The 27,490-nt window shown below is 44.8% G+C and overlaps 2 protein-coding genes across 5 annotated transcripts in view; one reads left to right on the forward strand and one right to left on the reverse strand.

Annotated features, from left to right (window-relative positions):
• WDR90 (WD repeat domain 90) overlaps positions 1 to 13,174 on the reverse strand; it is a 40,455-nt gene extending 27,281 nt beyond the window's left edge. The window contains exons 1-14 of one of the 4 annotated variants that reach the window (XM_053366214.1): positions 13,048 to 13,174; positions 10,714 to 10,805; positions 9,746 to 9,922; positions 8,717 to 8,855; positions 7,749 to 7,919; positions 6,872 to 6,995; positions 6,314 to 6,381; positions 5,523 to 5,632; positions 5,108 to 5,338; positions 4,461 to 4,523; positions 2,367 to 2,435; positions 2,141 to 2,251; positions 1,318 to 1,463; positions 380 to 437 (exon numbers count right to left, since the gene is read on the reverse strand). In XM_053366214.1, the coding sequence (XP_053222189.1) occupies positions 380 to 437; positions 1,318 to 1,463; positions 2,141 to 2,251; positions 2,367 to 2,435; positions 4,461 to 4,523; positions 5,108 to 5,338; positions 5,523 to 5,632; positions 6,314 to 6,381; positions 6,872 to 6,995; positions 7,749 to 7,919; positions 8,717 to 8,855; positions 9,746 to 9,922; positions 10,714 to 10,805; positions 13,048 to 13,057 (1,569 nt within the window). In that variant the 5' untranslated portion in view covers positions 13,058 to 13,174. The other 3 variants (XM_053366213.1, XM_053366215.1, XM_053366216.1) reach the window with 3 other exon arrangements.
• A 401-nt stretch (positions 13,175 to 13,575) lies between these two features.
• On the forward strand, positions 13,576 to 22,231 carry LOC128402205 (adenine nucleotide translocase lysine N-methyltransferase-like). Its single transcript, XM_053366218.1, has 5 exons — positions 13,576 to 14,761; positions 15,938 to 16,042; positions 16,976 to 17,116; positions 17,673 to 17,723; positions 20,395 to 22,231. The coding sequence occupies exons 1-5, from the start codon at positions 14,609 to 14,611 to the stop codon at positions 20,626 to 20,628; spliced, it is 684 nt and encodes a 227-aa protein (XP_053222193.1). The 5' UTR covers positions 13,576 to 14,608; the 3' UTR covers positions 20,629 to 22,231.
• Positions 22,232 to 27,490: the final 5,259 nt, after the last annotated feature.

Here is a 27,490-nt window from a genome sequence, read left to right on the forward strand (position 1 = left end):
CAGAGCGCAACTCAGCCTGACATCCACCTGCAACTCACCCTAAAGCAGCACTTCCTTGTCATATAATCAATGCAACACTCTTCTAAGGTACTGAGATTTTTTTTTTTTTAAAGCAATAGCAGCTCTAGTAAAGTTTCATTTGGATCTCAGTACATTAACAACCAGGTGAATAACTGATCAGGAAAACCTTGCACCCCCTTCTTGCCACATGCTATGACAGAACTCACTCAAGAATGTTAGACAGCAGAGACCAGAGATGGGCAACCTCAGGAGAGGGCATGGGGAGTGGAATGCAGCACCGCAGGTGTTTCTAGCCAGCCCTTTGGATGCTCCGCCCACACCACACCCACTGCAAAGAAAGAAATGCTGATTCACTCACTGTTTTCCCATGTCGGTCCTTCCCAGTGCCACACAGGATACCCCCACTGTAGGAGAAGCTGCAAAAGAACGAGGGGCCAGAGCTCAGCAGCACGCAGAACAACCCGGGTTCAATCTCCAGTTAAAAGCATCAGGTAATAGCAAGTGATGTGGAAAACCTCTGCCTGAACCCCTTGGCAACCTTATGCCCATCAGAGTAGACAGCACTGGCATAAGTGGAGAAGCAGTCTGAGTACTTACTCTAAGCCAGATTCCGCTGTTCACTAAAAACCCAGTTTTGACAGCATCAAAACTGGCAGTCTTTCATTTTCTACCTTGCTGCCATGAGTCCTGTGAAGGGGTCATGAACAGGGTGTGTGTGAGAGAGAGAAAGAGAGACCTTAAGGAGGAGTTTGGGCATAGCAGATTTTGATCAAGAGACATCTGTTGAGATCTGCCCTCCAAAGGAGGCTCAGGAAAACTCTCAGAGGTGCCTTCTGTTATCTTTGTTCCAGACACACACTCCTCAGCTTTACCAGCTGAGATGTCTCCAGTGCCTTCCCGTTACACAGCAGCCTTCCCAGGAAACAGAGGGGAATACATTTGATGCCAAGCTGGCAACTAGGGCATGGAGATGCCAGTGTGCACAAACCTCACCTAGCCAACCCACTACAGAAGGAGTGCCCTTTTGCCTGCCTAGCCTCAGGGCTCTGGCTGCTTGGCTTGCTAAATGCTGTGCCCTCCTGTCCCTCAAATGGAAGGTGCAAGGGGCTTGTCACTTGTCGGTTCAATATTTTAGAGCATGCCCAACCATGCCTTTGACCTCCCATGTAACCGCTGGTTCTTGCAACCTGTGACTTGCCTTACGTACCATACTAATCTTAAAATTAAAGCCTATGGGAGTCAAGAGTTCCAGCTCCTCCTTGCGCCCCAGCCTACCCTGCTCCCTCCTGCACTTACCTGAGGCAAGAGATTGATTGCATCCCCGTTTTAAACATGCAGAGGCACCTCCCCGATGGAAAATCCCAAAGACGTATCACACTCAGTTGTCCTATCTGTGCAGAGGCCAGCAAAGTGCTGTTGCCGTTGAACGCCAATGCCGCCACCTGCAGAAAATTGAGACATTGTGGGAAAGGGTACCCTGTGGCATTAAGCAGAATTGGATTCCTTTCAGGAGAATCATGTGCCTTTTACATAGGAAGGAACTGCCTGTCACTGCTCCGCTTTCAAACCACACCAATTTGCCCAACATACAGGAGCTGATCAAAGAGCTGAAAGGTAATCAAATCCTTCTTATGGGGTTTTTATTAAACTGGTAACAAAAGCATGAAGGTCTCCAGAGAATGGCTGTTGCTGCTGTAACCTCGGCCACCACCTGCTACTTAGCATTCACATAGAACTGGAAGAGCTTCACCTTCACTCCCATCACCCCTAGCCAGCTAAGCCAACTGCTGGGAGTTGTACCTCAATCTGGATGACCACAGGTTCCGCAACCCCACTTTCACAACAGCTGGGTGAAGTCTATGAGATACCGAAATACTGCTTCTAATTCTACCCAAGTCTCAAAATGCATTCATCTGATGTTATGAATGCTCCTGGTGCATACCAGGCTTCTTCAACCTGGTGCCCATTCCTGGCCACTGGCCATACTTGCTGGGGCTGAGCAGAGTTGCAGTACATAACATCTGGAGATCCCCAGGGTGAGAAGGGCTGGTGTATTTTTAAGTCTCTCCTGTATTTTTATTGACATGTAGAAAAACAAGACAAAAGAAACAAATATTACCTTATCGGTGTGCCCAGCAAAGAACCGCTGTCTGCCAGTGTCTAACGCAATTGCTATAATCAGAGCGTGGCAGGGGTAGACCACCACAGATCCATTTGCAGCCCACAGAGCCTGGGTGACAAAGACGAAAGGTCAAATGAGAGACTTCTGCAGGGAACGGACTACACTTCTTACTTGAAGCATTAAGTGCTAAATACGTACAATGAATAAATTCAGGTATACTGACCCATTTGGTGCTGCAGCCTCCAAACCCAATAACCCTCTTCAACTTCAGGATTGGATCTGGCAAGAGCTTCTGGAGGAGAAAAATCAATCCGTCATCAGATTTAAGATACAGTGGTACCTCGGGTTAAGAACTTAATTCGTTCTGGAGGTCTGTTCTTAACCTGAAACTGTTCTCAACCTGAAGCACCACTTTAGCTAATGGGGCCTCCTGCTGCCGCTGCGCCGCCACTGCACGATTTCTGTTCTCATCCTGAAGCAAAGTTCTTAACCCGAAGTAATATTTCTGGGTTAGCAGAGTCTGTAACCTGAACTGTCTGTAACCTGAAGCGTATGTAACCCGAGGTACCACTGTACTCTGCTAAGGCCAGGACTACATACAATAATACACTGAAGTGAGCCTCCATCTTTTCCATTCAGGAAAGGAATCTCGACATACGTAGAAGTTTCCTTTAAGGGCATGTTACCCAACCAAATTATGGGATGGGAGAGGCCTCTCCTTAACATAAGGACTGTTGTTCTATGACAAAGCGCTTGCTTTTCAAGCAAAGATCCCAGGTTCAATCCCTGGATAGGGAAAGGTCTTGTTGGAAGATTAAGGACGGATAAAATAAATAGCTCCCTCACACAGTGCATAGTTAAACTAAGGAACTCACTCCTGCAGGAGGCAGTGATGGCTGCCAAGTTGGCTTTTAAAAAGGGAATGGAGAAATTCATGGAGGACAAGGCTATCTATGGCGACCATCCAGAATGGCTATGTTCTGCCTCCAAGGTCAAAGGCATTATGCCGCTGAATATCAGGTGCTGGGAACTGCGGATGGGCAGAGTGCTCTGGTTAGCCCCTGTGAGAACAGGATGTTGGACTAGATGGGGCACTGGCCTGATCCAGCAAGCTCTTCTTACGTTCTTAAGATTGCTGGCCGAAAGGCCTGGCGAGCTGCTGCCAGTCAGTGTAGTTAATAATCACACAGATGGACCAATGGTCTGACTTGGGATAAGGCAGCTTCCTGTTTCCAGCAGCTGCTCCATGCACACATAGCTTGTGGCCAAAATTGGAGGGTTGGCAGCCACTGCTAGCGCAGGGACTGATGTGGGCAGCAATGATCATAGGAAAGAGGCCAAGACTCAAGAGATCCACAACTTCTCCAGCCAACCTGTGGATTCAGAATTGATCCTGATTTGCTTGTACGAAAAGCTTTTGAAGTGGTAAAGCCATGGCCAGTCTTTATTGAGCCTACGTCATGATTTGTTAAAGGGGTGTGTGTGTTACATGACAATGAGCATTTATCCTGATTTGTTTACAGGGTATTTGCACATCTTACCATTAATTATTTGTTCATATCAAACTTTTCAATTCATTTCCTCGCTGCTTTTCAAACCACTAATAGTCTTGTTCCTTTTTAAAGTGGATCAGTTATACCAGGGCAGTGGTTTTCAACCAGTGTGCCGTGGCACCCTGGGGTGACTTGAATGATGGTCAGGGATGCTGTGGGCAACACTGGTCTCTGTCCCTGTTTCCTTCCCATCCTTTGATGCCTTCCCACATCTCTGCTTCCCAAAGGCTTGCACAACTGTTTTTTTGCAGCAGCCCTGGCTATATGTTCCGCAGGTGAACGGTGGCTCTGGGAGGCACCTCTATTTAGTGGGGAGGAAGCTCACCAGAGACCAGGACAGCAGCAGCAGCTGCCTGGAGGACTCCCAAGGAGAGGGGAGAGGAGACTGAGGGAACACTCCACAAGTGAGGGTGTCCGAAAAAGTGAGAGGCTGTCAGCTCTGCAGGCAAGGGTTGCCATAACTGGACTCTTGAGCCCCACAGGGTTGCCGCAGAAAGAATGGATTTAGCTGGTTAAGAAAACAATGGCCTCAAAAAGTTTGAAAAAACTCTGCACCGGGGTAAGAAGTGTGATTTAATCCACTATAAATATGCAAATCTAAAGTTTCAGTTTGTGCCTGAAACTCTCCTGCAAAATACTGACAGTCTGCAGCTATCAGTGGCTGAAGAGGCCTGTGAAATCAAGGCATCTCTTCCAAGTAGCAAGGGGAGATGGGAAGTTAAACAGTGGCACTTTAAATAGTTCTAAAAGGCAGGATCTCTCACCATGCAACGAACTGAGTCCTTGGTGGAGATCACCTTTGGTCCCATCGCTTGTGCACACACATCCTGGAAAGAGACAAATTAAAATGTTGGCATGGGAGTCAAGAACCATTTAGGGGTGTGTTATTATTTATTAGCCCTCCAGATGTAGTTGGACTGGCCAGCATGACCAGTGGTCAGGATGAAGGGGGTTGTAGTCCAACCTCTGGAGGGCAGTGGGTATCCCACCCATGTCATAGAGCATTATCTTGTTTCTATGTTGCTTGCACTCTTTGTGCAACCTTATAAAGGTAAAGTTCAGTCTAGTGGCTATATCCCAGATGGCTCCCCATAACATACAATTTCACTGCACATAATACTCTCACAATCAAGCAAAAGGAAGTAGCCATTGAACACTTCTCCTGACAGAGACAAGAGTCATCTTGCTGCCCTGGAGTTCTTTGGAAGGAATAGTATTATATATCTTCCCCTTAACAGGTAAGAGGTTCTCTGGGAAGCAGCAATGGTGGCTCTTTTGCTGTCTATTTCTTGAGGACTAGCAGATAAGCCTTCCTCATCTGACCATCTCTTCCAATCAAAGGTGAAAACAAGCTATGGATTTGTTATTCTAGAATGTGCACTCAAAAGTCATGGCTCTGGTGCATGCTTACCTCATCAGAATCAACACTGACAGCATGAACAGTAACATTCCCATTTTTGTGGGCGTAAACATGAATGCTGCCATCGCCCTCTGAAGGTGCTGGGAGAGAGGAATCCCCTCTGGCCTGTGGTTCTTCCCTCCAGCAGGTCTGGTCCACAGTGTCTACTGTCTGTAGAGGCGCAGAGGTTGCCCGGTGAATCTTGGGGATGCTCTTTGTAAGGAAGGGAGACCGGCGAGGAGTCTGAGAAAATGATAAGCGTTGAAAAGCAAGGATCACAGTCACAAATCTCCAATTTCTAAGGAGGGCTAAATCAAGACCCTTTGCCAGATGCCATAGAGCACTGCTTCCTGAAAAGGCAGATGCAATCCAATTCCAAAATATACATGGCTCTGGGCAAGAGAAATAGCTACCAAGGCATACTCACTCGCTTTGGACTGGTAATTTGTTGGATGAGAGACACTCTGTCCTGAACAGGCTTGCTCAGAAATACTTCCTTTGGAAGCTGGCCAACTGGATTGTCTTCTACATGAGCAACTGAAAGGACAAGCAGAAGACATGTGACAACAATCCACTGCAGGTTTGCTCAGAAATAAGTCCCACTGCATTCAATGGAGCTGTGCTGTCAGGTAATCATATCTAGGCTACATAACCTCACCTGGGACTTCCTTCTGAATAGATATGTAAAGGATTGCACCATTAGGTTATTGAAGACCTCTAGGGTAAACTGTCTCAAATGGGAATCGATTCCAGGACCGGAACAAGCCACACATTGCTGCAAAAAGGACTGTATTCTATTGCTAACTCATTTCTTACTGAATTCAGGAAGGGAGAGCAGAAAACGTCTGGAAGCAGGCCTGAGTGCAACAATGTTCTCCCCAACTTAGGATTCCCAGAAGCTGATACGCTGCCTCCAACAGTGGAGGTAGAACATAGTGATCATGACTAGTAGCATCTTTTAGTACAGGGTTAGCCAATGTGGTTCTCTTCAGATGTTGCTGTACTACAACTCCCATCATTCCTGACCACAGTCCATGCTTGCTGGAGTTGATGGGAGTTAAGAGTATCTGGAAGGCAGCACATTGGCTACTCCTGTAGTAGATGTTTTGCTCACATCCACTCTCATCTGGCATAAGGTGGTCTGTGTTGGATGGATTTTGTCCTGGGATGAAGAGCTTCCATTCCCCTACAGCCTCCCTTTTCTTCTTTTTTGCCTACCTGCAGCAGGATTCAAAGTGCCTTTTTGAATAGAGTCAAATGGCATCTTGGACCCATCAGAAGGAAACCTGAGAAGAAGATCAGAGAAAGGGTGACTGGTAAAAAGCATGGAATGTAAGGAAGAAATGGTTTTGTTTCACTGGCTCAAAGGAGGATGCTGGACTACCAGACAAAAACCACAGAGTTACACTGACTATGTCCATTGAAATGTGGCCAGATGCAGCAAATTCTGCATGTTGCAATAAACAACCTTGACAAACCAAAGAGAGTGACCACATATCAAGATACTCTTAATGAATGGTTAGCAGCCAAATGGCTTTCTTCAGGGAGCTTTCTGTATTTACACATATGCGGAAAATATCTAGTTCAAAACCCCAAATGCAGTAACAGGAATGCAGCCCAATGATGTTCCTTGGTCCCAGCACCATAGAGGTGTTTATCGAGATCTTGCCCAGTGCAGTATCACTGCCAACACTAAGTTCTGGAGGGGCACCTCTCTTCCTACTGAGCTATGTGCCAGACTCGAGAACCACAGAAATACAATTCAGCAAACCATACCTAACATAATCGTAGAGGTCATGCCAATTTTCACCTTTTGGCACAGGAAATGTCATTTCTCGTGGCATAGGGGAGATGCCCTGAGTCGCTAATTTGGACTGTTGAGCCTCAGAGGAGGTCACACCTAAAAGCACAGAAAGGATGAAGGAGGCAGAAGCATCATTTGTTAGAAAAACAGCTTGCAGAACTCCAGTATTGACCTCTAGAGAACAGTATTACACCAGCCCAATCCTATGGTATGCAAACTAGTCAGTATCCTATGACTGATTGGCAGACTGAGGTCTGTTTGTGCTATAAGTCTCAACAGCTGGAATTCATGACTTCCAATTAACAAGTGGGGCTCGGCATGAACATGTTGCAATCTGGAGTGTCCAGGGTTCCAAGCAACTGGACTGCATTCCCCGCCTTCTCAGTTTTCTTCCACATTTCAGTATTCCGTGCCCACTGAGGACGCTCCATCCTCACTGGTCTATAGCTGTAGGTGGTAATTCTTCATTTTGGATTTTGGGGTGAATACAAGGGGGGCAAACTTGTGCCCAATCCCAGTTACATAACGATCTTTGATTTTCTTATGTTGAAAAAAGGCTGTTCCGTTTTGCTGCTAATGAGGCTGCTTGAAATGTGGATTTTTTTGTTTGTTTTTCCATTTGATTTTCTTTCATGTTCTTTTTTTGATATATTGTTACACTATGTTTGTGATGTTTGAAGAAATGTTGTGGGCTGTGTATTCCCCGCCCCCCAAGTAACGTGGCATATAAATGATTTAAATAAATAAATGCCCTAGATATAAAACGGCTTTAACCATGAGATTTTAGCAGCCACATTCATGCAACTATTAAGTCAGTGATCCTTTATACAAGTTCCTTTTAATTCTCACCTGGATCAAAGAGCAAGTCACTAGTGAACAGGTTTTTCACCAGCAGGTTGGAGCAGAGCTTGACACTCTTGAGATGGCTATAGCTTCTGTTCAAGTACAGAGAGAGGATGTAGCGGAGGTCGAGAATCAGGCAGGTCCACCGCACACTGCTGGGAGCCAGGCCCACCAGGTCTAAAGGTCAGAAACACACCAAGGAAACACCTGAATTTATATAGACATTCAACACACTAAATCCCAAACCTTACAGGCAGAATGGGCTTCACGCATTAGACCACTTCTAATTTTCAAATGCTTTGTGAGGGAGTGGCTATGATTGTGAGCTGGGATCCAGGTAGGTACCCAGTTCAAATCTCTCCTAGGTCCCAAACTTCCTAGGGAACCAATAATCTTTCAGTGCCTGCTTCCCATATAAAGTATAAGGATCACCATCATGGTCTACTTTAAAGGACCCTTAGAAGGACTGCTGTGATGACATATAGGAAGCGCTGGGAACAGTCAAAGGTGCTATTATATAGATGCCCAAAGCAGTATTATTTTGGGGGTGGCAAAGCTTTGCTTCTTCATCCATAACCACGTTCTGTTCTCCCTACCAGATCAACTCAGAGTCTGACCAAAAACCTAGTTTCTCAAGGAACTTTTTTTTCCCCAAGTAAATTTTTATTGTTTTCCTTACATATTCTTTTCCAACAAATTGTAATAGCACCATACATTCCCTTTGACTCTGCCGAGTCGCAACCCCCCTCCCTCCCCACAACTGGTATATTTATCCTCTTTCCATCACGCACATCATTCTCATATTAGTACTATTATACATTGGAGGTATTATGTCAATCCTGCTAGGATAGCAGGTTTCTCAAGGAACTTTTAATTTCAGCCACCAGCATCCTGAGGACCAAATCAGAAGGCATTCAGAGCTACCTAAGCTTGCTGAGCAAACAGGAATTTGGTGGGTCTTCTTTGCGTTTTACCTTGCTTGGAAGTCTTGGATGTGCTTTCATAGACTGACCCTCTGGCTGCCCCACAAATAAACGGGAACTGCAGCCATGTGGCAGTTGACTTGAACTCCTTAAAGAGATTGGAAAAGGAAATGCGGACCACCTGGCTGTCCTGGAAATAAAGAAATGCAGACTATTCACATGGGTTAGCTATTTCAACAGGAAGGCAGCAAACACCCAGTTCTTAAGAAACAATAAATATCCATAACAATGGCTGATGAAAGAAAACCTACATTTTAAGCAAAGCTACATACTGTGACCCATGTGGACCAATGATGGGCAGAAGGTAGTTCAGGATCTACTGAGTGATCTCTGGATGATCAGCAAGGTGTTCTAACTCCCAACTGTTTGGCTCCACCTTCTTTGAACTGTGTTCATTCCAGCTTGGTATTACAGGAACAACAACAATCTAACTTTAAGAACTAGTGTCTGAGTTTTTATGGCTTCCCCCATCTTCCCTCCTCGCTTCCTTTTTCTTTTTTTGCTATGCCTTTCTGACTGTCTGTTGGTGAGGAATGTCTTTTATTGCCCCTGATTATATGTAAGCTGCTCTGGGAGGCTTTTTGGCTGAAGTGTGGAGTAAAAAAAAAAAAGTTAAGATTAAACTAGTGGTGTGAAGGATTTCATTTGAGCTTTTCTGTATGCACAGCAACTGCTCTATAAGTGAGCCAGGGAGTGGGGAAGCTCTGCCGGGCAATGACTTTCCATTCATGTCCCACAGTAATCTTATTCCAGAGGACCTTTGAGATTTCTTCAGGCCTGTCTTTGACAACCGAAAGGACTAGAACTTTGCATTTCATAAAAGCGAAAGCTACAATGCTCACAAAGCCAAGTTCTGCAAAGGTGAATGGACCAAGGCCTCCAAAGAGGATAGGCCCACTCGATGGTACCACAAAGGGTACTGTAAGAGATCTGCATTTCCTCAGACCACCTAACATTGCCCTCTTGCTCATTTCATTACACAACTGGTCATTAATAAATAGGAGAGAAACCCTCACCCACCTCTGTGGCAACGTCCAAGTGCACCACGAAATATTTGGTCGGTGCTGGCTTGAAGAGGATGTAGAGGTAGCGACCGGTGAGACCCAATGACTGTGTGCTGGTCTTGGGGAGCTGGAGGTAGTTACTCGCAGGCACAGCACCACTGATGCGGTACACTGTCCCTTTCAGAGTCTTGTCCTGGACACAGGAGGATAAAACAGATGGAACAGCTCAGGTAAAATAAATCAAGTCACACAAAAGCTGGAGGAAACCAAGGATGCTGACTCCCGTATGTAGCATAATGGCATTAAGGACACAGCATTAAGGAAATATCAGCAAAGCACTTAGTGTTCCATTTCACTCTCCCTGATGTGATCCCCAAGTGGAGGGGGACAAGGATCCAGTTCAATTCCCAGAAAGCTCCAGGTTTGAGACCTCCAGCAGATGGAAGTCCTGACACATATGAAAATGTACAGGGCTTTGGTGTGAAGGCATATGATGCAGAAACCTTCCTAAACCAAACAGGTCTGTGGCTGACCCAGCCTTCTTCAACCTGGTGTAGTGGGTCAGTGCGCCTGGCTGTTGACCAGAAGGTTGGTGTTTCAAATCCACCCAGGGATGGCTGTGGGCAGGATTCCTGCACTGCAGGGAGTTGGACTAGATTACCCTTGGAGTCCCTTCCAACTCTACAATTCAATGATTCTATGATTACAGGGTTTTGGACTACTACTTTGTTGTCCAGATATCTGGAGGAAAAGGTGCCCTTATGCATGCTACTTTTGAGTTCCATTAGGGAAAGGCAGGATAAATTTGTCGCTCCTTCCCTCTTCCCCCCATTCATGGAAGGGAGAGCTCACATGCAGCAGTGGTGGCAGTGCCATACTTGGTTGTCTGCAGACTATTTCCACTCACCACAGGTGACCAGCTGAGTGCTAATACCAAGGCTACATTTAACTACCCAAGAAAGGATCAGGAACTTCTGACGCTACCATAAAGGTTGTCACATCGCCCTCCTTTGTGGACCTTTTCCATTCCTCAACTTTAAAGTGCTTGAAGATGTTTAGATAGGGATGCTGCCACACTGTAGAGAAAACAGATCAGTTAACCCACAAACAATGTAATTCCTGCTCTTGAAACTACTTCCCTCCCTTTACACACAGCCGGATTATCCCTATGCTATCTTCCAAAATTAGAATTAGACTCCTAAACAGAAGGACAGCTATGAGTCTCAGGGGGGGGGGATTTGTATTTTTGCTAAAATGATCTCATTCTTTCAATTTTCCCACAAAACAAACTGTTAAAGAAAATCAATAGAAATGCCATCTTACTTTCCAACATCAAAAAATGAAGAAAAAGAAATAAAAACTCAGCCAAGGTATATGTGAGAAGGATCAATGCCTAAATAATGACCTTACTTTTAGTAAGGGGATGGGGGTTGATTCTTGTTTTGTTCTATGTGACTTTTTGGAATGAACACTTTTAGTATATTCTGCTTTCCCAGATTGTATTTTACTTTTTCTATTAAGGCACTGTAAGTCCTACTGAGCATTTAACTACTGCATATCAGACAGATATCTAACAGGTGAAGACCCCCCTTCATACCAAAAAACTTCACTTGTTGAATTTCTACCTGTCATATAGCTGCAAAATGCCTATAACAATCATAGATGCAAACTATTTTTCCTAACAGTGTTCCTGTGCATTGAGCTGCATGGCAGACAGAAATATAAGAGGTTTTTTTCCAGGGATGAATGAAGAATAGTTAGCAGTGCCTGTCATGCACTGTGAAATGTACAGGAGCTCAACCCAACTAGGAAAACAATAATGGATCTCAAAGAATGGAACACCTTGATGGAAACCAGAGCTCATGGAAACGCCGTTTACCTTCCCCCCACAGCGGTACCTATTTATCTACTTGCACTGGTGTACTTTCAACTGCTAGGTTGGCAGGAACTGTGACAGAGCAACGGGAACTCACCCCATTGCAGAGAAGCTCAGTGGTTTAGCATCCCGAATCTCAAACAATACTGCAGAAACAATCTAACAAGTAGAGTGGGGAGGCAGAAATGGGGGAGGGGGCAAGAATAAGCCTGTTGTGACTTATGCCCATCATACTATATATTAAAAAATTTCCCCTAGCACAGCTCCTGTGCATTTTAACACTGGTATGTGAGACAGAGATCTGATAGCTGGACTTTGTTTAATCAGGGATGGTAGAAATCACCACCAGTTGCATTTTATCCATGTTGTGCAGCTGTTTAATACAACATCGTATAAACAGAGTTCCTGTGCATCCCAAGCTTCCTTCCTCTCGGGGAGGGTGGAAGGCTGGACCTCTGGCAGCTATACGACTGCTCAATACAATACAGTGGTACCTCGAGTTAAGTACTTAATTCGTTCCGGAGGTCTGTTCATAACCTGAAACTGTTCTTAACCTGAAGCACCACTTTAGCTAATGGGGCCTACCGTTGCCGCTGAGCCAGCGGAGCACAATTTCTGTTCTCATCCTGAAGCAAAGTTCTTAACCCGAGGTACTATTTCTGGGTTAGCGGAGTCTGTAACCTGAAGTGTATGTAACCTGAAGCGTATGTAACCCGAGGTACCACTGTACATGCAACTTACCGGTACATTCACTTATTCATTAATTGCCCTGTAACACAGCTCTCTGGGCAATGTAACAATAAATGTTTAAACACAACTTGCAAAATGTTAAAAAGACCCCCCCCAAAAAAAAACCCCATCCCGATTACGGTCCAAACATAGCACAGCTAAAAAGATCCAAAACATCACAGACTATTTCATATATATACTGTATATGCATATCTACCCTGGGCTCCTCCTGGGGAGAAAAGACAGGATATAAATCCAAATGAACACACACACACAGCAACTCATCTAGTCCTCCAGAAAGCCAAAATCATCTCATAAGCACTAAAAACATAAGAACTGCGTCCAGTCACGGTTGCCTACAGGCAGAAATCCAGCAGGCGAGGAGATGCGTCTCCCCTCATCACAGAGAGGAGCGAAAAGGCTACACCTGGTGAATTTCTGCCTGTCCTGTCATGCTGCTGCTGCTTTGAAAGCGCAGGAGCCCTGTCAGGAAACAGCAACAGCAGCAGCTCCACGGGTTTTCTTTGTCTCAGAATAGGGGAATCGGTGGGGCTGTCGGGGACTCTTCCCTCTCCCGCCCCGTGGATGCTCAGGCTCCGAGGAACCTCCAAACCAGCCCCGCCTGACCCTGCTGGGGTCCTAGTGCCCCTCATTTGCCCAAAGCCCAATACCCGCTCTGGCTCCCCTGCCCTCCCGCTTCCCTCGGCGGGCACCTCTGGCCATGGCTGCCCCGCTCTCTCTGCGGCTCCGCTTCAAGCCCGCTCTCCCTTCCCGCCTCTGCCGGAGAGGAGCGCGCCCAGCCTCCCGCAACCATAGAGTCGCCTCGGGCGGACCGCGGAGGATGGGGGAAAAACCTACTATTCTGCTAGGGCTAGAGCGGCCGCCCCATCCCCCCTGGATCACAGAGTTCATGGAGAGAGTGACGAGCGACGCTCTCGCTTCCGATTTCCGTCTGGGCGTTCAAGAAAGCATTTCGCGCGCTCTCAATAAGGTGCGTGGCCTCTCTGTCACCATTATATCTCTATGGTGGGCCTGTTCCCATGCGTTCTATTTACGCAGAAGAATCTATAAACCGCTTGCCCGTAATGCATTAAAACCCTCAGAAAAGCAATAGGAGATGCAACAAGTAGAAATCCTTTGTTATGTCAACTCCAGGGAAAAGGAGCAAAATAATGAGAATGCAGCCGCTTGTGTTGGGTTGACTTCGCTTGGGGGAAAGAGCTCTGTTTTTGTGTGTTTATTTAGGGCACTTTATATCACGCTTTCTGGTGCTAAAATCAAACTCAAGCCGCTTGCGATGAAAATATAAACAAACGAGCAATCCCTAACTAAATGTTTTAAATAGTTTAGATAATGGGGTGTTTTATTTCGTTACTGTAGCAACTTCAGGGTGAGTGCTGGCGCCTATTTTTCTAGAAAAAAAGCACTGCACACACAATGTCAAAACCATAAATGAGAACTATCAGCTCACTGAGGGGAGGCAAATCCAGTGCTTTTTTCCCTAGGGGGACGCATACCCCTAAACATTTTGTGAATCTAAGTTTGGCCTCATTGAGGGGCAGTATTTCAATATGAGTAGGAAAATGAGAGTACCCCCTAAACATTTTTTTTAGAAAAAAAGCACTGGTCAAATCCATATGACTTTCTTTAGGTCAGGCTTTGTGACAGGTCTTTTAGGAACATAAGAAGCTATCCTAACACCAGTTTGTTCCCACCTAGCTCAGATTGTCTACCCTGGCTGATAGCTGCTCCTGAGAGTTTCAGACGGGGCATTCTCAGGCCTACTGGGAGATGCAAGAGATGGAACCCAGGACCTTCTGCATGCAAAGCAGCCGCTCCAACAGACCAGCAGTCCTTTCTTTCCTTCACAGGCACACGGAATTGTTATGCATGGAATAAGGGATGTGTTTTCTGCTCTGTTCGGATTGCTACGCAAACTGTGTTTTTGCACAAAGGGTAAAGTCCACCAAGGTCACAAAGTAATTTCAGTATGGCCATTTTGGCTGCAAATGTTAAAGGACTGGAAGAAGATTCGGTAAGTTTCTTGTTGCAGATTCTCTTATTAAGCAGGAGACACTTATTTGCACTTTATTTTTTTTAATGGTTTGTTTGTTTTTTAAAGTCTGACTTTCCCATTTTCCCAAGCTGCCCTACGGACCAGAGATCTGTCCTTTTCTTTTCTTTTCTTTTTTTCTTTTTGCAGCCAATACTGCAGTGGCAGAGATGCAGCATTTAACTAGGAACTGATTTGCACATTCCTTTGTTTTTGCAGGCATGGATCATGACGACATAGAAAGGCTGGCGGCAGAGCTGCATAAAAAGGGGAGTTCCTGGAGCCCTTTCCAGGTGGCAGCAAGCACCAGCTTGGTCCTTTATTTTGCCTGGGCCGGATCTCTTGCCCTAGGCCTGCGCAAAGTGTATTTACAGGTATCGGGGGTTACCACCATTTTAAAATGTTAGAGAGCAGAGCAAAGGGAACAGGAAAAGCTCCAGGTCTGTGGAGGGTATGGGCAATAAGTGACTTACCACAAGGGGGCAGCAGAGCACACATCCAAAGGGTACTGGATGATTGTGAGAAAGGGGATAATTAGGTGGGGGTTGGCCAAGGGCTAGGGACACGGGTGGCGCTGTGGGTTAAACCACAAAGCCTAGGACTTGCCAATCAGAAGGTCAGAGGTTCGAATCCCGTGACGGGTGAGCTCCCTTGGCTTGGTCCCTTGTCCTGCCAACCTAGCAGTTCGAAAGCACGTCAAAGTGCAAGTAGATAAATAGGTACCACTCCGGTGGGAAGGTAAACGGCATTTCCGTGCGCTGCTTTGGTTCACCAGAAGCGGCTTAGTCATGCTGGCTACATGACCCGGAAGCCGTACGCCGGCTCCCTCGGCCAATAAAGCGAGATGAGCACCGCAACCCCAGAGTCGGTCACGACTGGACCTAATGGTCAGGGGTCCCTTTACCTTTACCTGGCCAAGGGCAGACTGAAGCTGGCTGGGCTGTGCATGATACCTCCGTATTGATCATCTTCTATGGCCTAGGGACTAGATAAAAAAAAAAATCTATGGGAATCACCCCACCCAATCTCGTTCTCTGGTTTTATTATCTCCCCTTTTACATATTTTTTTGAGACTGGCCCTGGTAACCCTTACCAAAGGGATGGCAGACAAATTCATTCAGTGAATGAATGATTCATCTTAGGGGAGGACCAACTCTCAGCAGTAGAACACATGCTTTTCCTGCACAGGGTCCCAGGCTGAATCTTTGGCATCTCCAGGTAGGAGTGGAAATGTCCCTTGCTTGAAATACTGTATACCCTCCAACATTTCTCCGATGAAAATAGGGATGTCCCATTCCATAATGATAATTTTGCTATTTATACCCTACACACCTGACTGGGTTGTCCCAGCTACTCTGGGCAACTTCCAACATATATAAAAACATAATAAAACATTTAAAAAACTTTCCTATGCAGGATTGCCTTCAGATGGCTCGGGGGTCAGAGAACGCCATACCCTCCAACATTTCATGTGGTATAAGGCAGCTTCCCATGTTCCTAATATCCATGCCTTTTGCAAAACTCACCAGCTTCTTTCCTATTTAATCCAGGTGCCATATGTACCCTCCAGTGTCAAGCAAGTGAGGAATATGATGTCGCTGCTTCAGGGGCGCTCTGGGAAGCTGGTGGATTTAGGATCGGGTGATGGCAGAATTGTAAGCACATCAGAATCCACCCGAGTGTGGAATTGCCAAGGCCGTTAGTGCACGGCAAGGATCAGCATCTGCCTGCAACACTCACTGCTCGATTGTGATTGAGATAAACTAGGGATAAATGACCTTTTGTTGATAGGGTGGGGGCTGTTTAATTACAGGGGTGTTTTTTGTTCTAACACTGAGCTATATACGCACTTCCTCAAATTTAACACCAGAAATCCTACCCTTTGCGGCTGTGCATTGTTTCAGGGGCTAATCTGCACCGTACATTTAAAACACTCTTATACTGCTTTCACAGTCATAGCTTTCTCCCAAAGAATCCTGGGAATTAAATTCTGCTAATTTCACATTTTTTTATTATTATTAATTTGTACCCTGCCCGTCTGACTGGATTGCCCCAGCCACTCTGGGCAGCTTCTAACAAAACATAATAAAACATTAAAAAGCTTCCCCTTTCAGACGTTTTCTAAAGGTTGTATAGTTACTTATCTCTTTGACATCTGATGGGAGGGCGTTCCACAGGGCAGGCGCCACTACCGAGAAGGCCCTCTGCCTCGTTTCCTGTAACTTCATTTATTGCAGTGAGGTAACTACCTCTTTGCCCTCAGTGTTGGATCTCAGTGTCCGGGCTGAACGATGGGGGTGGAGACGCTCCTTCAGTTATACTGGGCTGAGGCTGTTTAGGGCTTTAAAGGTCAGCACCAGCACTTTGAATTGTGCTCAGAAATGTACTGGGAGTCATTGTAGGTCTTTCAGGACCGGTGTTATATGGTCCTGGCAGGTGCAGTTCCCAGCAAACTATATTTCCCAGGATTCTCCATAACTATTGAAACAATAAAAGAGGGTTTAAATGTGTGCAGATGTGACCTGCACCATGAAACTAACACAGCATTAGGCAATAGACAATGTGCCTGATTCTAGCTGCACTTCCAGGTGTTGGAGGCTTACAAACAAGGCTTTAGGCCGACTGTTGGCTATGAGCTCAATCCATGGCTTTTACAACTGTCCAACTTTCGTGCCTGGAGGGCTGGGTGCTATGGAAAGGTTGTCTTCCGGCGAGAAGACCTTTGGAAGGTAAGCTCTTCCCACACGGAGGCAAGAAGCTAGGCCTATAAGGAGCAAAGTGCAAGAAGGAGCTGTCTGCAGTAGCCATCTCACCTGCATCTTAAGTGAAGCTCAGGAGAAGCAAACATTAGCAGCAAGGCTTCCCCTAAGTTTTGCAACTTCCAGATATTGTTGGCCCCCCAGCTGCTATGAGCACCAGCAGCATGGCCAGAAGCCCGGGGTTGATGGGAGTTGTAGTCTAACAACATCTGGTGATGGGAGTTGTAGTTCAACACCAACCAACCCACACTGGTTGCTCCTGCTATATAGTTTAGCTATGTGTTGTGAAGCAGTGTTTCCTTGTGTTTGTCCCAAATCTCCCAAGGTTCAGCATCACTGGTTGGCCCCAGGTTCTTTTAAGAGAGCAAGTTCCGTAGCTGAACTATGTGCTGCAATATCTGAGACCATGGGACTGTGCTTTGCCTCCCAAAGCATGGTGGGAAATAGTCCAGCCCAGAATAGGAAACAAGCATTGAACCAACTCTCTTGACTAATTGTCTGCCGCTGGTGCTGTTGTTGTTTTAAGGCAGATCTCTCTGACTGCAACAATGTCACTGTGTTCCTGGCTCCCAGCTTGGTGAGTAGTTTTCAGATAAGCTTGTCTATATTACCTAAGCAAAACCAAGGATGGTCAGTGCAATGCCCAGTCTTCACGATATCTAATGGACTAATGCCTTCAATTAACTGGCAGAAGTATTATGCATTCAGTCTTATGAACCTGCTTATGAACAGTCTTAAAATTGGGTCTGAAACCCTATTTGTTAGGCTCACCTCAGTATCCATTAGGCTGGTGAGTACTGGAGACAGGGCCTTATTAGTTGTGGTCCCATATCCTTGGCACTCTCGCCAAAAGAACTGCATACGACCCCATCTTTCTTAAGTTGTAAAGGTCTGTTTAAAAACAAATTGCATTCTATTAAAAAGTGTGTTGGGTTTTGAACGCCTGCTGTTTATCCTTTCTATAATTAGATGTTTGCTTTCTTGCATTTATTAATTATCTTCTGTAAGCTGCCCTGAGAGGGCTGCATCTGAAAGGCAGCATAGAAGCATTTTAAATGGATAAATTCATCGTCACAGCCAACGAGCGGATAACATCTTCTGCAAAACACTTGCTCTCATTTTCCCCAGCAGAAGGACTTATCCCCATCTGCTTGGTACTGTCCAGCCTCTGTCCTAGAAATCAGTCGAGACATAGACATTAAAACCTTATACTAACAGTGGTGGCAGCTCCATTTGAGCAAAAGGGGCACAGCCAAACAGCCTCTGTGTGCCTGCATCTGACTACTTCACTTGCAACCAGCCTGGGGAGTCAGCTCCCTCCTCCTTAGTCCCTATACAACTCAACAGGATAACTAGAATTAGTTTTCTGCACCTGCTTAGTAAGGTGTGTTTGTTTTTTTTAAATCATACTCCTGTACTGACAGCCAAAGGGGATTTAACAATCTTCACCACATACTGATTTAGTTGTTTTGGCAGTGTCTTTCATTTTAACACTGTCTGCTGGCTTTCCTTTGTGGGACCAGGTGGCAACAACTGAGTTCATCCATTGCTAAAGAATGACGATTGCCCTAGAAGCGCCCAGCAGTCTTGCTGAGGCAACACAACTGTGTGCTCTATTTACACTGCTGCTGTGTAGTCACCACAGCCAGATGCTGAGCTTGCCAGCTTCCCCCACCCCCCAACTGCAAAGTCAGCCGAAAGCAAATAATGTTGCCTCATTTCTGCAGAGGCTGCAGTTTGAAATTCACTATTCCCAAGTCACCTTATGCTAGATGCTGGTCAGTTAAGAGAGAAATTGGCCCAGTCTTCTCTTTGCAGCTTCCAGGAGTCACCTTGAAGGGTTTCCTTTAATTGATTTAAGTCCGGAATTACCAAACTGAATTCTTTCTGAAGGACCATCTGCCCCTGTATGCATCATCGGGGGGTGTTTTAAACGTAACTCTGCCTCTGCAGACTATCATAGGGTATGCAGACTGAAAACGGGCCTTTTTCGCTGTTCCCACTGCTGCACAGGAAGAGACATCATCAATTTGCTTCAGACACCTTGTAGAAACACCATACAGTGGTACCTCGGGTTAAGTACTTAATTCGTTCTGGAGGTCCGTACTTAACCTGAAACTGTTCTTAACCTGAAGCGCCACTTTAGCTAATGGGGCCTCCTGCTGCCGCTGCACCGCCGGAGCATGATTTCTGTTCTCATCCTGAAGCAATGTTCTTAACCTGAAGCACTATTTCTGGGTTAGCGGAGTCTGTAACCTGAAGTGTATGTAACCCGAGGTACCACTGTACACTCAGATAGTTGAAGCTCCAGTTTGGCAATTATCAGATGGTGTTGTTTCAGCTCAAGAAGAGGCTGATCTATTCGTTCATTTTATATTAAAAACAAAACATTATGGCCCTGTGTCTCCTCCCATGTCCCTAATAGAAGCTGGCTGCCTTGCTTCGATGAAGCTTCTATGTTAGGCAATGGTAGAGGAACATTCACATAAACTCATCGCATACTCCACATGAATTTGGGAATCAAAGGAGCAGTTGGGGCCAAAATTCATAGAAATAGAACAATTTTCCTGTAGGTTTTCTTTTAGTTCATGCAACAAATGATTATGCTTCAGTCTGAAGTTCTGTACAGCCCAATGGTGGCTGGTCCCCTTTGGAAATGGTAGGGCAGAAAGCAGAAAGACCAGCAGTAAGTGGCGCCAGAGCCAAGGACAGGCAGAGCCAATTCACGGCAGATCCACACCATACTTTTAAAGCCTTTTCAGCACACATTTAAAGCATGTGACTGCCCCCACAAGGAATCCTGGGAACTATGGTTTCACCTGCACAGAGCTGCAGTTCCCAGCACCCTTAAACTAGTTCCCAGGATTCTTTGGAGGACGTGTGTTGAATGTTGAATGTTCTTACATATGCCTTGAATGTGCCTTCAGTGTATGGTGCGGACCTGCCCTAATTCTCGTTTCATCCCCATCCTCTTCCCTGCTGCATTCTACAAAGGCAACCCTGAGACTAAGGGGCAGAAAACGGATAGGCGGTTCAATTCCTGGACTGATAGTTAAGCAAGGAGGCATGCAGATGGGGGCTGACTGAGTGCAGATGGAGGTTGGTGGGACTTCGCCCTAATAGACCAACTTCTGCTGATAGAGAAGCACTTTTGCCCTCCCCAAGGCTTTCTTTGTCCACTCTGAGATTCATTGTTTGTCAAATCTTGCTGCTGTCAACGTCATTGTAAAGCAGACCTCTCTCAGCAGGTCCCACTCCTGGAGAAAAAACTGCTTTCAGAACTCCCAGATGGGGCCTGCGTGGTGGCTGCCCGCTTCCCTTTCCTCAACTGGATTCCTACCAGCATTGCTGGAGACAGCTTAGAAACAGCCTGGGCCTATAACATCACAGCAGTACGGCAAGCAGGCAGGCAGATGCCCAGCCAAAGGCTAAACCTGCTCCATAAAACTCAGCTGTGCAGGGAAAATGGAAAGGATGCATGAAATTGACAACAGTGCTTTTTCTTTTGCTAGTAGTTGTCTTAACTAGTGGGGGGGGGAGTTATTGGTTTGCATTTGCTTTTGCTTTATTATATTTTGTATTCTCATTTTATATTTTTTCTGTTGTGAACCAACCTGGGATCTTCAGATGAAGGGCGGTATACAAATTTTAATGATGATGATGATAGGTTATCATGGTCCCGCAGTTCAGATGAGAGGGCCAGTAAAATAAATTGCCATAAATAACCACACACTTATGCCAAATGCAACACCATGACACTAGCAGTAATCCTTTTATTCTGTCTCCCCCACCCCACCCCTCAAATAATGGCTTTATCACCTTAAGGGGCTGGTGGGTACTTAGAAATACCAGTGGACGAATCTACCCACATTTTTTATCTCATTTTATCCTTTTTCCCCCAGTCTTAAGTTCAGTTTACCACATTGGTTTGCAATTTGTTCCCCTTAAAACCAGGTAGTGGGCCTTCTCGGTATTGGCGCCCGCCCTGTGGAATGCCCTCCCATTAGAAATAAACAACTATCTGACTTTTAGAAGACATCTGAAGGCAGCCCTGTATAGGGTTTTTTAATGTTTGATGTCTTACTGTGTCTTAATTTGTTGTAAACCATCCAGTTTCAGTGCACATTTTAATATGCCCATTTTTCAAACAACTTCCTGCTTATGTAATGCATATTTAAATGCTACTTTCACTGGCATATACATATTTTTACACAATTTCCTCTAACTTGCATGATCTTTTGGTATGAGAACTGTGTTGCAAATTTCAAAGATAAGCTGATTTTTAGTTTGCTTAATCATTCTGGGAAGTATGAGTTAGGCTGATTCCCACTGAAATGTGAACCCACCCAAGTTTCTACACTTTACACCTTCACAAACACAAGTAAAGATGAATTATCCTGGGAAGTATGTAGGCATCATAAGGAACAAAGAAATATTAATGTGACTATGGAAAAAAGGAATTGGCATGATTTAGGGCAGTATCCAACTAATGTGTCCAGTCAGTGCAATTTCTGCCTGCGCAATGGAACATCCTTCCTCTGCTCTCCCTGTGTGCCCCATATCCTCCCCAGATTTGTTCCAGAAGGTTGGAGGAACCCCCATCATAGATTTAGGGAGCACACAGAGCAGAGGTCTTTGCACTGATGGAATGAGTTATTTAACACTACAGTACTTTGGATACAAGATTCCCCAAGATTACTGATTTGGTGTCAGTTAAGTCTTCCTATTTAAAAATCATCTTTTCCATGAAGTTTGAAATAAGTCGTCATGCCAGGTTTCTGCCAGGAGGAGGGAGGCTGAGAAGTCAGGGTGTCCATAAACCTGTATTTTGGGAGAAAAGAATCTCTGACCCAAATTGTGTGTTGTGGGGTCAGTCAGTGCATAGGGGGTCCTACAAAAACCAAGGTCCATGGGTTAAAGTTAAAAACTAAATATAAGCCCAACTGAACAGCTGAGGAATAGTCTAGAAGGCTGAGGCTACTGTCAAGAGATGCTAGATTTATTTTGTTGGTGTAGTGCAGAGAGATGTATGTAATGTTTTCTGATTTCCTGAACCATGATTAAAAGATGAACATCAGGCTGCAAGCTTGTGCGTTCCCCGCTTTTCAGTTTTCATGATTTAGCATGCCATCTGCAGAGGGAAATATTAACCATGGTTACCTTTAAACAGATTTTACAAACCAGCCTCAAATTCCCAGTATCGAACTCAGCTTTGTTAAAACTAGTCATAAAGAGTGTTGACCTCGGTGCAGACTGCAACACTGTAGGACAGATGGGCAGAAGATAGATTGGAATCTCCTGGTGGTTATTTGCAGTATAGATTGGAAAGGGTTTCTCCCTCCCTAGAGTTCAACACCAGCAAGTAGAATTGGTAGGACAAACCTGTGTATTAATTGGTTGCTGGCTTTTGCACAGCTGTATTGGCAACTTTTAAGCTTGCATTTTAGAATCCTTACTCAGACTGCAATATATAGCTCTGTATATATCAGGGGCTACCAGTAAGTTCCATAGGCACCAGGTTTGTGGCATAACACAAAAGGCCTGCCACATTTAAAAGAGCAGAATAAAGAGACAAGAACATAGAACAGGGCAGGAATATTTACCAAGATCTTTTCCAGATACCATAGGAGGTACTGGTGGGCACACTGTCACACACAGGGCCAGGTTGGCAGTCCCTGCTATTTATGCTATATGGCTTCCTGGGTAAAATAGGTAATTGGCACCATTATTTTGCACCTGACTTTGAAACGGGTGGGGCAGGAGTGTGTGTGGGAGAGAAGAGCGAATGCACAAACCCATGAGGCAGTCCTGATCTCTTGACCACAAAACTGCATATGGAGATGTCACACTTTCCCCAACGCTTTAAGCCAAAACCAACTCGTCTCCAGTTTACTTTATTTTTCTCGTTTTCAGTTACAGCAAAACAGAGGACAGAAATGTATTAGTAATACCTAGCTTCTGACAGAGACACTGCCACAACATAGCTTTCGTATCACATTTGCTGATCACCAACATGCATATAGTGATCTGAAAATCTCTTTTTTTTCGCAGATAGGAATGAATCTTCACTATAAAATAACAGTGACCACTACATTAGCTTTGCCGTCCGTGCATTCAGAATGTCTATTTCAGCAACTCAGGCTTTTTAAGTGCCGCAAAAAATGATTAGTCATCACACTGGAACCAGTTCAGCCCCTGTCAATACTGATAGCCATCCTTTGCAGGAGGGGGAATTTTAGCAGCTCCTGTAAATCTAATAAGGTACTATTTGCAAAATCTCTGTAAAATGCCCTTAATATAGCCTTTGCCATAGGCTGTGCAAAATGGTTTACTATCTACATTATTAATATTAATTATTTTTGCATTGAAAAGGTCACAGTATAGTGGTTTAAATAACTAGCACAATAAATAATAAATTATTATTATTATAAAGTGGAAAGAGGAGGAGTCTAGTTAAACAGCATCAAAGACAGCAGCTAGGTGTATGGCACTTCAGTTCAACGTACTGAGGGCATATCTACACTTCCTCTTGTCCTAATACTTTCCTCCAGGGTAAACTGCTCTTTAGTGCTCAATCTGGGTTTTCTCCAGGCTGATGTTTGCTCCGATTTAGCACTAAAGAGCTGGTTTTCCCTGGGAAAGGAGCGGGGGGAACTGCTTGGACCTGTGCTTTTTAGGCATAGGACAAGCAGAAGTGTAGATGAGCCTTGGGTATCTCCACATATTAAAATAGGGATCAGCACCTGGTGGCCCAGAGACTAAACCCCCTCCCTCGGCAAGAGTTACCATCAGGCCCCTGGAGGAAGCAAAGGGTATATATGTACATGGGAATTGAGGTGATGTCTACGAAATGTTCCTTTGCTGGCAAAACCATTTGGGACTGGGGTGGGACCCTCCATCCTTTCCTCAAAATGGCTCAAGAACTAGCTACTAATCAGGGCATCACGATGGTCTGGTCTCTCTCACACTTGAACAAACCCAAACGACCAAATCTGCAGGAAATCAGGAGTCAAATGATGCAATCCTTGTGCCATTTCGATGCTTTTGAGTTGCAAAATGCAAAAAGGAACCAAGTTGAAACAAGAGCACTCTATCCTTTTTTACCAACACACTTCCCTCCGTCCCATCACCTTGACAAAGTACAACACTCATTCCTCAAAACAATGGAAGAAGCCAAACACTGAATAACCAGATTCAACAGTGGCTGGTGATCTTAAAATGAAGGCTTTGTTCCATGTGAACTTGAATGTGCTGCCCACCATGGCATCTAGAGTCTCAATCTTAGCTGGCATTTTACAAAAACCTAAAGGTCCTAGTCCTCATATCTGCAGACTGAAGAGTGAAAATGCAGGTGCAGCATCTTCTAAAAGGTAAGGTATGGAAGGGGAATCTGATCAGAACTTCTGGTCAAAAAAGGTTATCTACACAATCCCTTTCTATGATTCCATGTCCCTCATACCTTTTTCCCTTTCATATCTCCTCCCATTAGCTTCCAGCCTTTTGCCAACACGGAAGGGGCAAAAAAAGTTAATTTAGGTTTCTGTAAATTTACCCAGGATGGATAACGTAAGTTTCCTCTGGCAGAGTTCAGGTTTTTAATAAGTACATAGCCCTGTTCTAAGGTTAATAAGAAAAACATCAGAGCCCTTCTGGGTCAGACCAAGGGTCCATCTCTTCCTGCTTCCTACAGTGGCCAACCAAATTCCTCACAGACCTGCAAGGCTTTGAAGGCAATAATAGCACACCACGTCTGAACGTGGAGGTTATCGTTATTTCAATTTACCTACCTTTCTTCATATAGCACTAACAGCTGCTGAAGTCATTGATGTACTTTCCATGAATGCATCTGAGCTCCTTTTAAAGACATCTAAGCAGTGACCCTCACCACATTAATATGGCACTGTATTCTATGAGTTAATTGTATGGAGAAGTACTTCTGCTTATCTGCCCTGAACCTCCCACAAATCAACTTTGAAGGATGAACTCAAATTCTAGTACTGAGAGTAAGAACAGCTGCTTTTTAAAGGTTTACCCTACCTTGCCTTCTGTTCACAAACACACCTGTTCATGTGGATAGCTGTGTTGATCTGTCATAGTCATAATAAATAACAAATATAAGCTTTCAAGGTATGAGCTTTCATGTGTAATACACACTTCGTCAGGTACTCTGAAGCAGAAGTATGTATATATATACACCAGAGCTTATATTTAGTTGATCTTAAAGGTGCCAAAGGAATTATTAAAAAAGATTTTTTCATCTTTCATCTTGTAATTTCTTACACCTGTTCATGATAGCATCTTAAGCTCTACCCCCAGCTCAGAAATGTGCTTCTGTCATGTGGTTAGAATAGCTCCTTAACCTTCTATTAATTCCAATAACAGAAGAGTATGGTTGCAAGGCAAATTCACCCAGACCCAGCAAGGAGATTGCCTCAGATCACTTGCAAATGCAATGGCTTAGTCTAGCTAAACAGTCTCTGGCAGACTGACACACTGCTTATAAGTCAACTGACCTGGTAAACCTCTTCAGTACCATGCTCTGAGTTGGCAGAAATAATACCTATTACAAAGGAAGTGTCACGGCACACACAGGGGCGAAAACTACCCTGTCCAGCCAGCAGCCTGTCAGGATGACTCTCCTGGCTGCCTTATGGGCCACCTGGGACAGGCCAAGGAGGAGGAGGAGGAGGAGCAGCCGGCGACATGGCCAGTCTGCGCCCCTTAGACCCCTGCCATTCAGGTCTCGCTGAGGGGGCTGTGAGTGCATCGCTCCCTGCTCGACTCTCTTCCTTCCCTCATCTATTTTAAAACTATGCTGAAATGGGGCAGCGGTGATGTTTCAGCTACTAAATCTGGAGCTCTTGGCCCATTTCAAGCAGCAAGCATGTCAGTGACCGATTTGACAGAAAAGCTGGTACAAAATGAACAGCTGGTAGCAGGACTCAAAGAACTTGTCAGGGAAAAGGATAATGAGTTATGCCTTAAAGCACAAGAATTAAAGAAAGAAAAAGAAGCACCTGAAACCAAGATTTCCAAATTAAAGCTGCAAAACAAAGCCAAAGTAATATCCTTAACAACACAGTTAGAGGAACTCAAAAAGCAATGATCAGGAGATGAAATCCAAGAAGGAATATACAAGCAAAAGAGCTGCAAGTTGTGGAAAAATATTGGTACAATCATACCTCGGGTTAAAGTTGCCTCAGGTTGAGTGTTTTCGGGTTGCGCTCCGCGGCAACCCGGAAGTAACGGAACACGCTCAAAATGACATCAAGCGCATGCGCAGAAGCGATGAATTGCGGGTTGCGTTCTGCTCAGGATGTGAACGGGGCTCCAGAACGGATCCTGTTCGCATCCAGTGGTACCACTGTACTTAAAAAGAAAGTTGAGGAACTCGAAAAACAGAATGCCCCCATAAATGAAGAGCTACAGAAAAAGGAGGTGGCTGCATCTTTGTTCTTGGTCTTCAACTTTGTTGATAAGGTTCTGAATCAGAAATTTCATACTCTGCAATGAAGCCTCCTTTGAAAATTGACCTGCTGGGAGCCTGAAGGGCCCTGCCCTGCTTCTCTCCACCTGGCTTGGGGCGAGGCCTGACAGGCTCCATAAAGAACTGCTGCTGCTAGGCAGAGTGTGCTCCATTTTTTTTTTAATTGCTTTTATTTTTTATCTATGTCATTTTAAATTGTTATTGATATTAATGCTGTATTCTTAGTTTTAGATTTTATGATTTATGTGGAAATTGTTTTCCATTTGGTTGTGTACTTTTTGATGTGTTTTATTTATTGCTTATGACTTTTGTTATGTTGGTAATTATGGAAATCTTGTCATGTTGTAAGCCATTTTGAGCTTTTAACTATGGAAAGTTGGCATACAAATAAAATGATGATGTCAAGGATGGCTATCTTTTTAGAGAAATCTGACCCGTGTGGTTTTTATGTAGTTGCTCCCCGCACCCCACCTCCTATGTTCTGTAAAATGCCTAACACACTTGTGAACATTATTAAATTCTAAATATATAGCAGCAGCAATATTGTACTTGAATGCACCCTGGCCCAGGACCCAAGTGCTGTTCACGTGACTATAGTGGGAGCAGGAATCACTGAACACAGCAATAACATCTCGCCTTTTTCATGTTGCTATAAGGGGAATAAACTGATAGTAGCTTGGGGTAGATTCTAAATTATAGTTACAAAAGCAGCTGAATGAAAACCAACCTTCCTAAAGAGCAAGTCCTGCTTTCTATAATTAGAAAAGACTTGTTGATGAAACTTTGAATGATTATTTAGCCAACTCAGACTGCTTTAAGCATTTAAGTAAGGGGGGGGAGGCAGAGAGCCCTTTTAA

The sequence above is a fragment of the Podarcis raffonei genome, chromosome 14 (genome assembly GCF_027172205.1).
Source record: "Podarcis raffonei isolate rPodRaf1 chromosome 14, rPodRaf1.pri, whole genome shotgun sequence".
NCBI lineage: Eukaryota > Metazoa > Chordata > Lepidosauria > Squamata > Lacertidae > Podarcis > Podarcis raffonei.

Excerpts from the sequence above, each read along its gene's own strand:
- LOC128402205 (XM_053366218.1), top strand. The coding sequence starts at position 14,609 with ATGGATCATGACGACATAGAAAGGCTGGCGGCAGAGCTGCATAAAAAG. Across the intron at positions 16,043-16,975 it reads GATCGGGTGATGGCAGAATT|GTGTTGGAGGCTTACAAACA; the intron begins GTAAGCACATCA and ends CTGCACTTCCAG. Across the intron at positions 17,117-17,672 it reads GGCGAGAAGACCTTTGGAAG|GCAGATCTCTCTGACTGCAA; the intron begins GTAAGCTCTTCC and ends TGTTGTTTTAAG.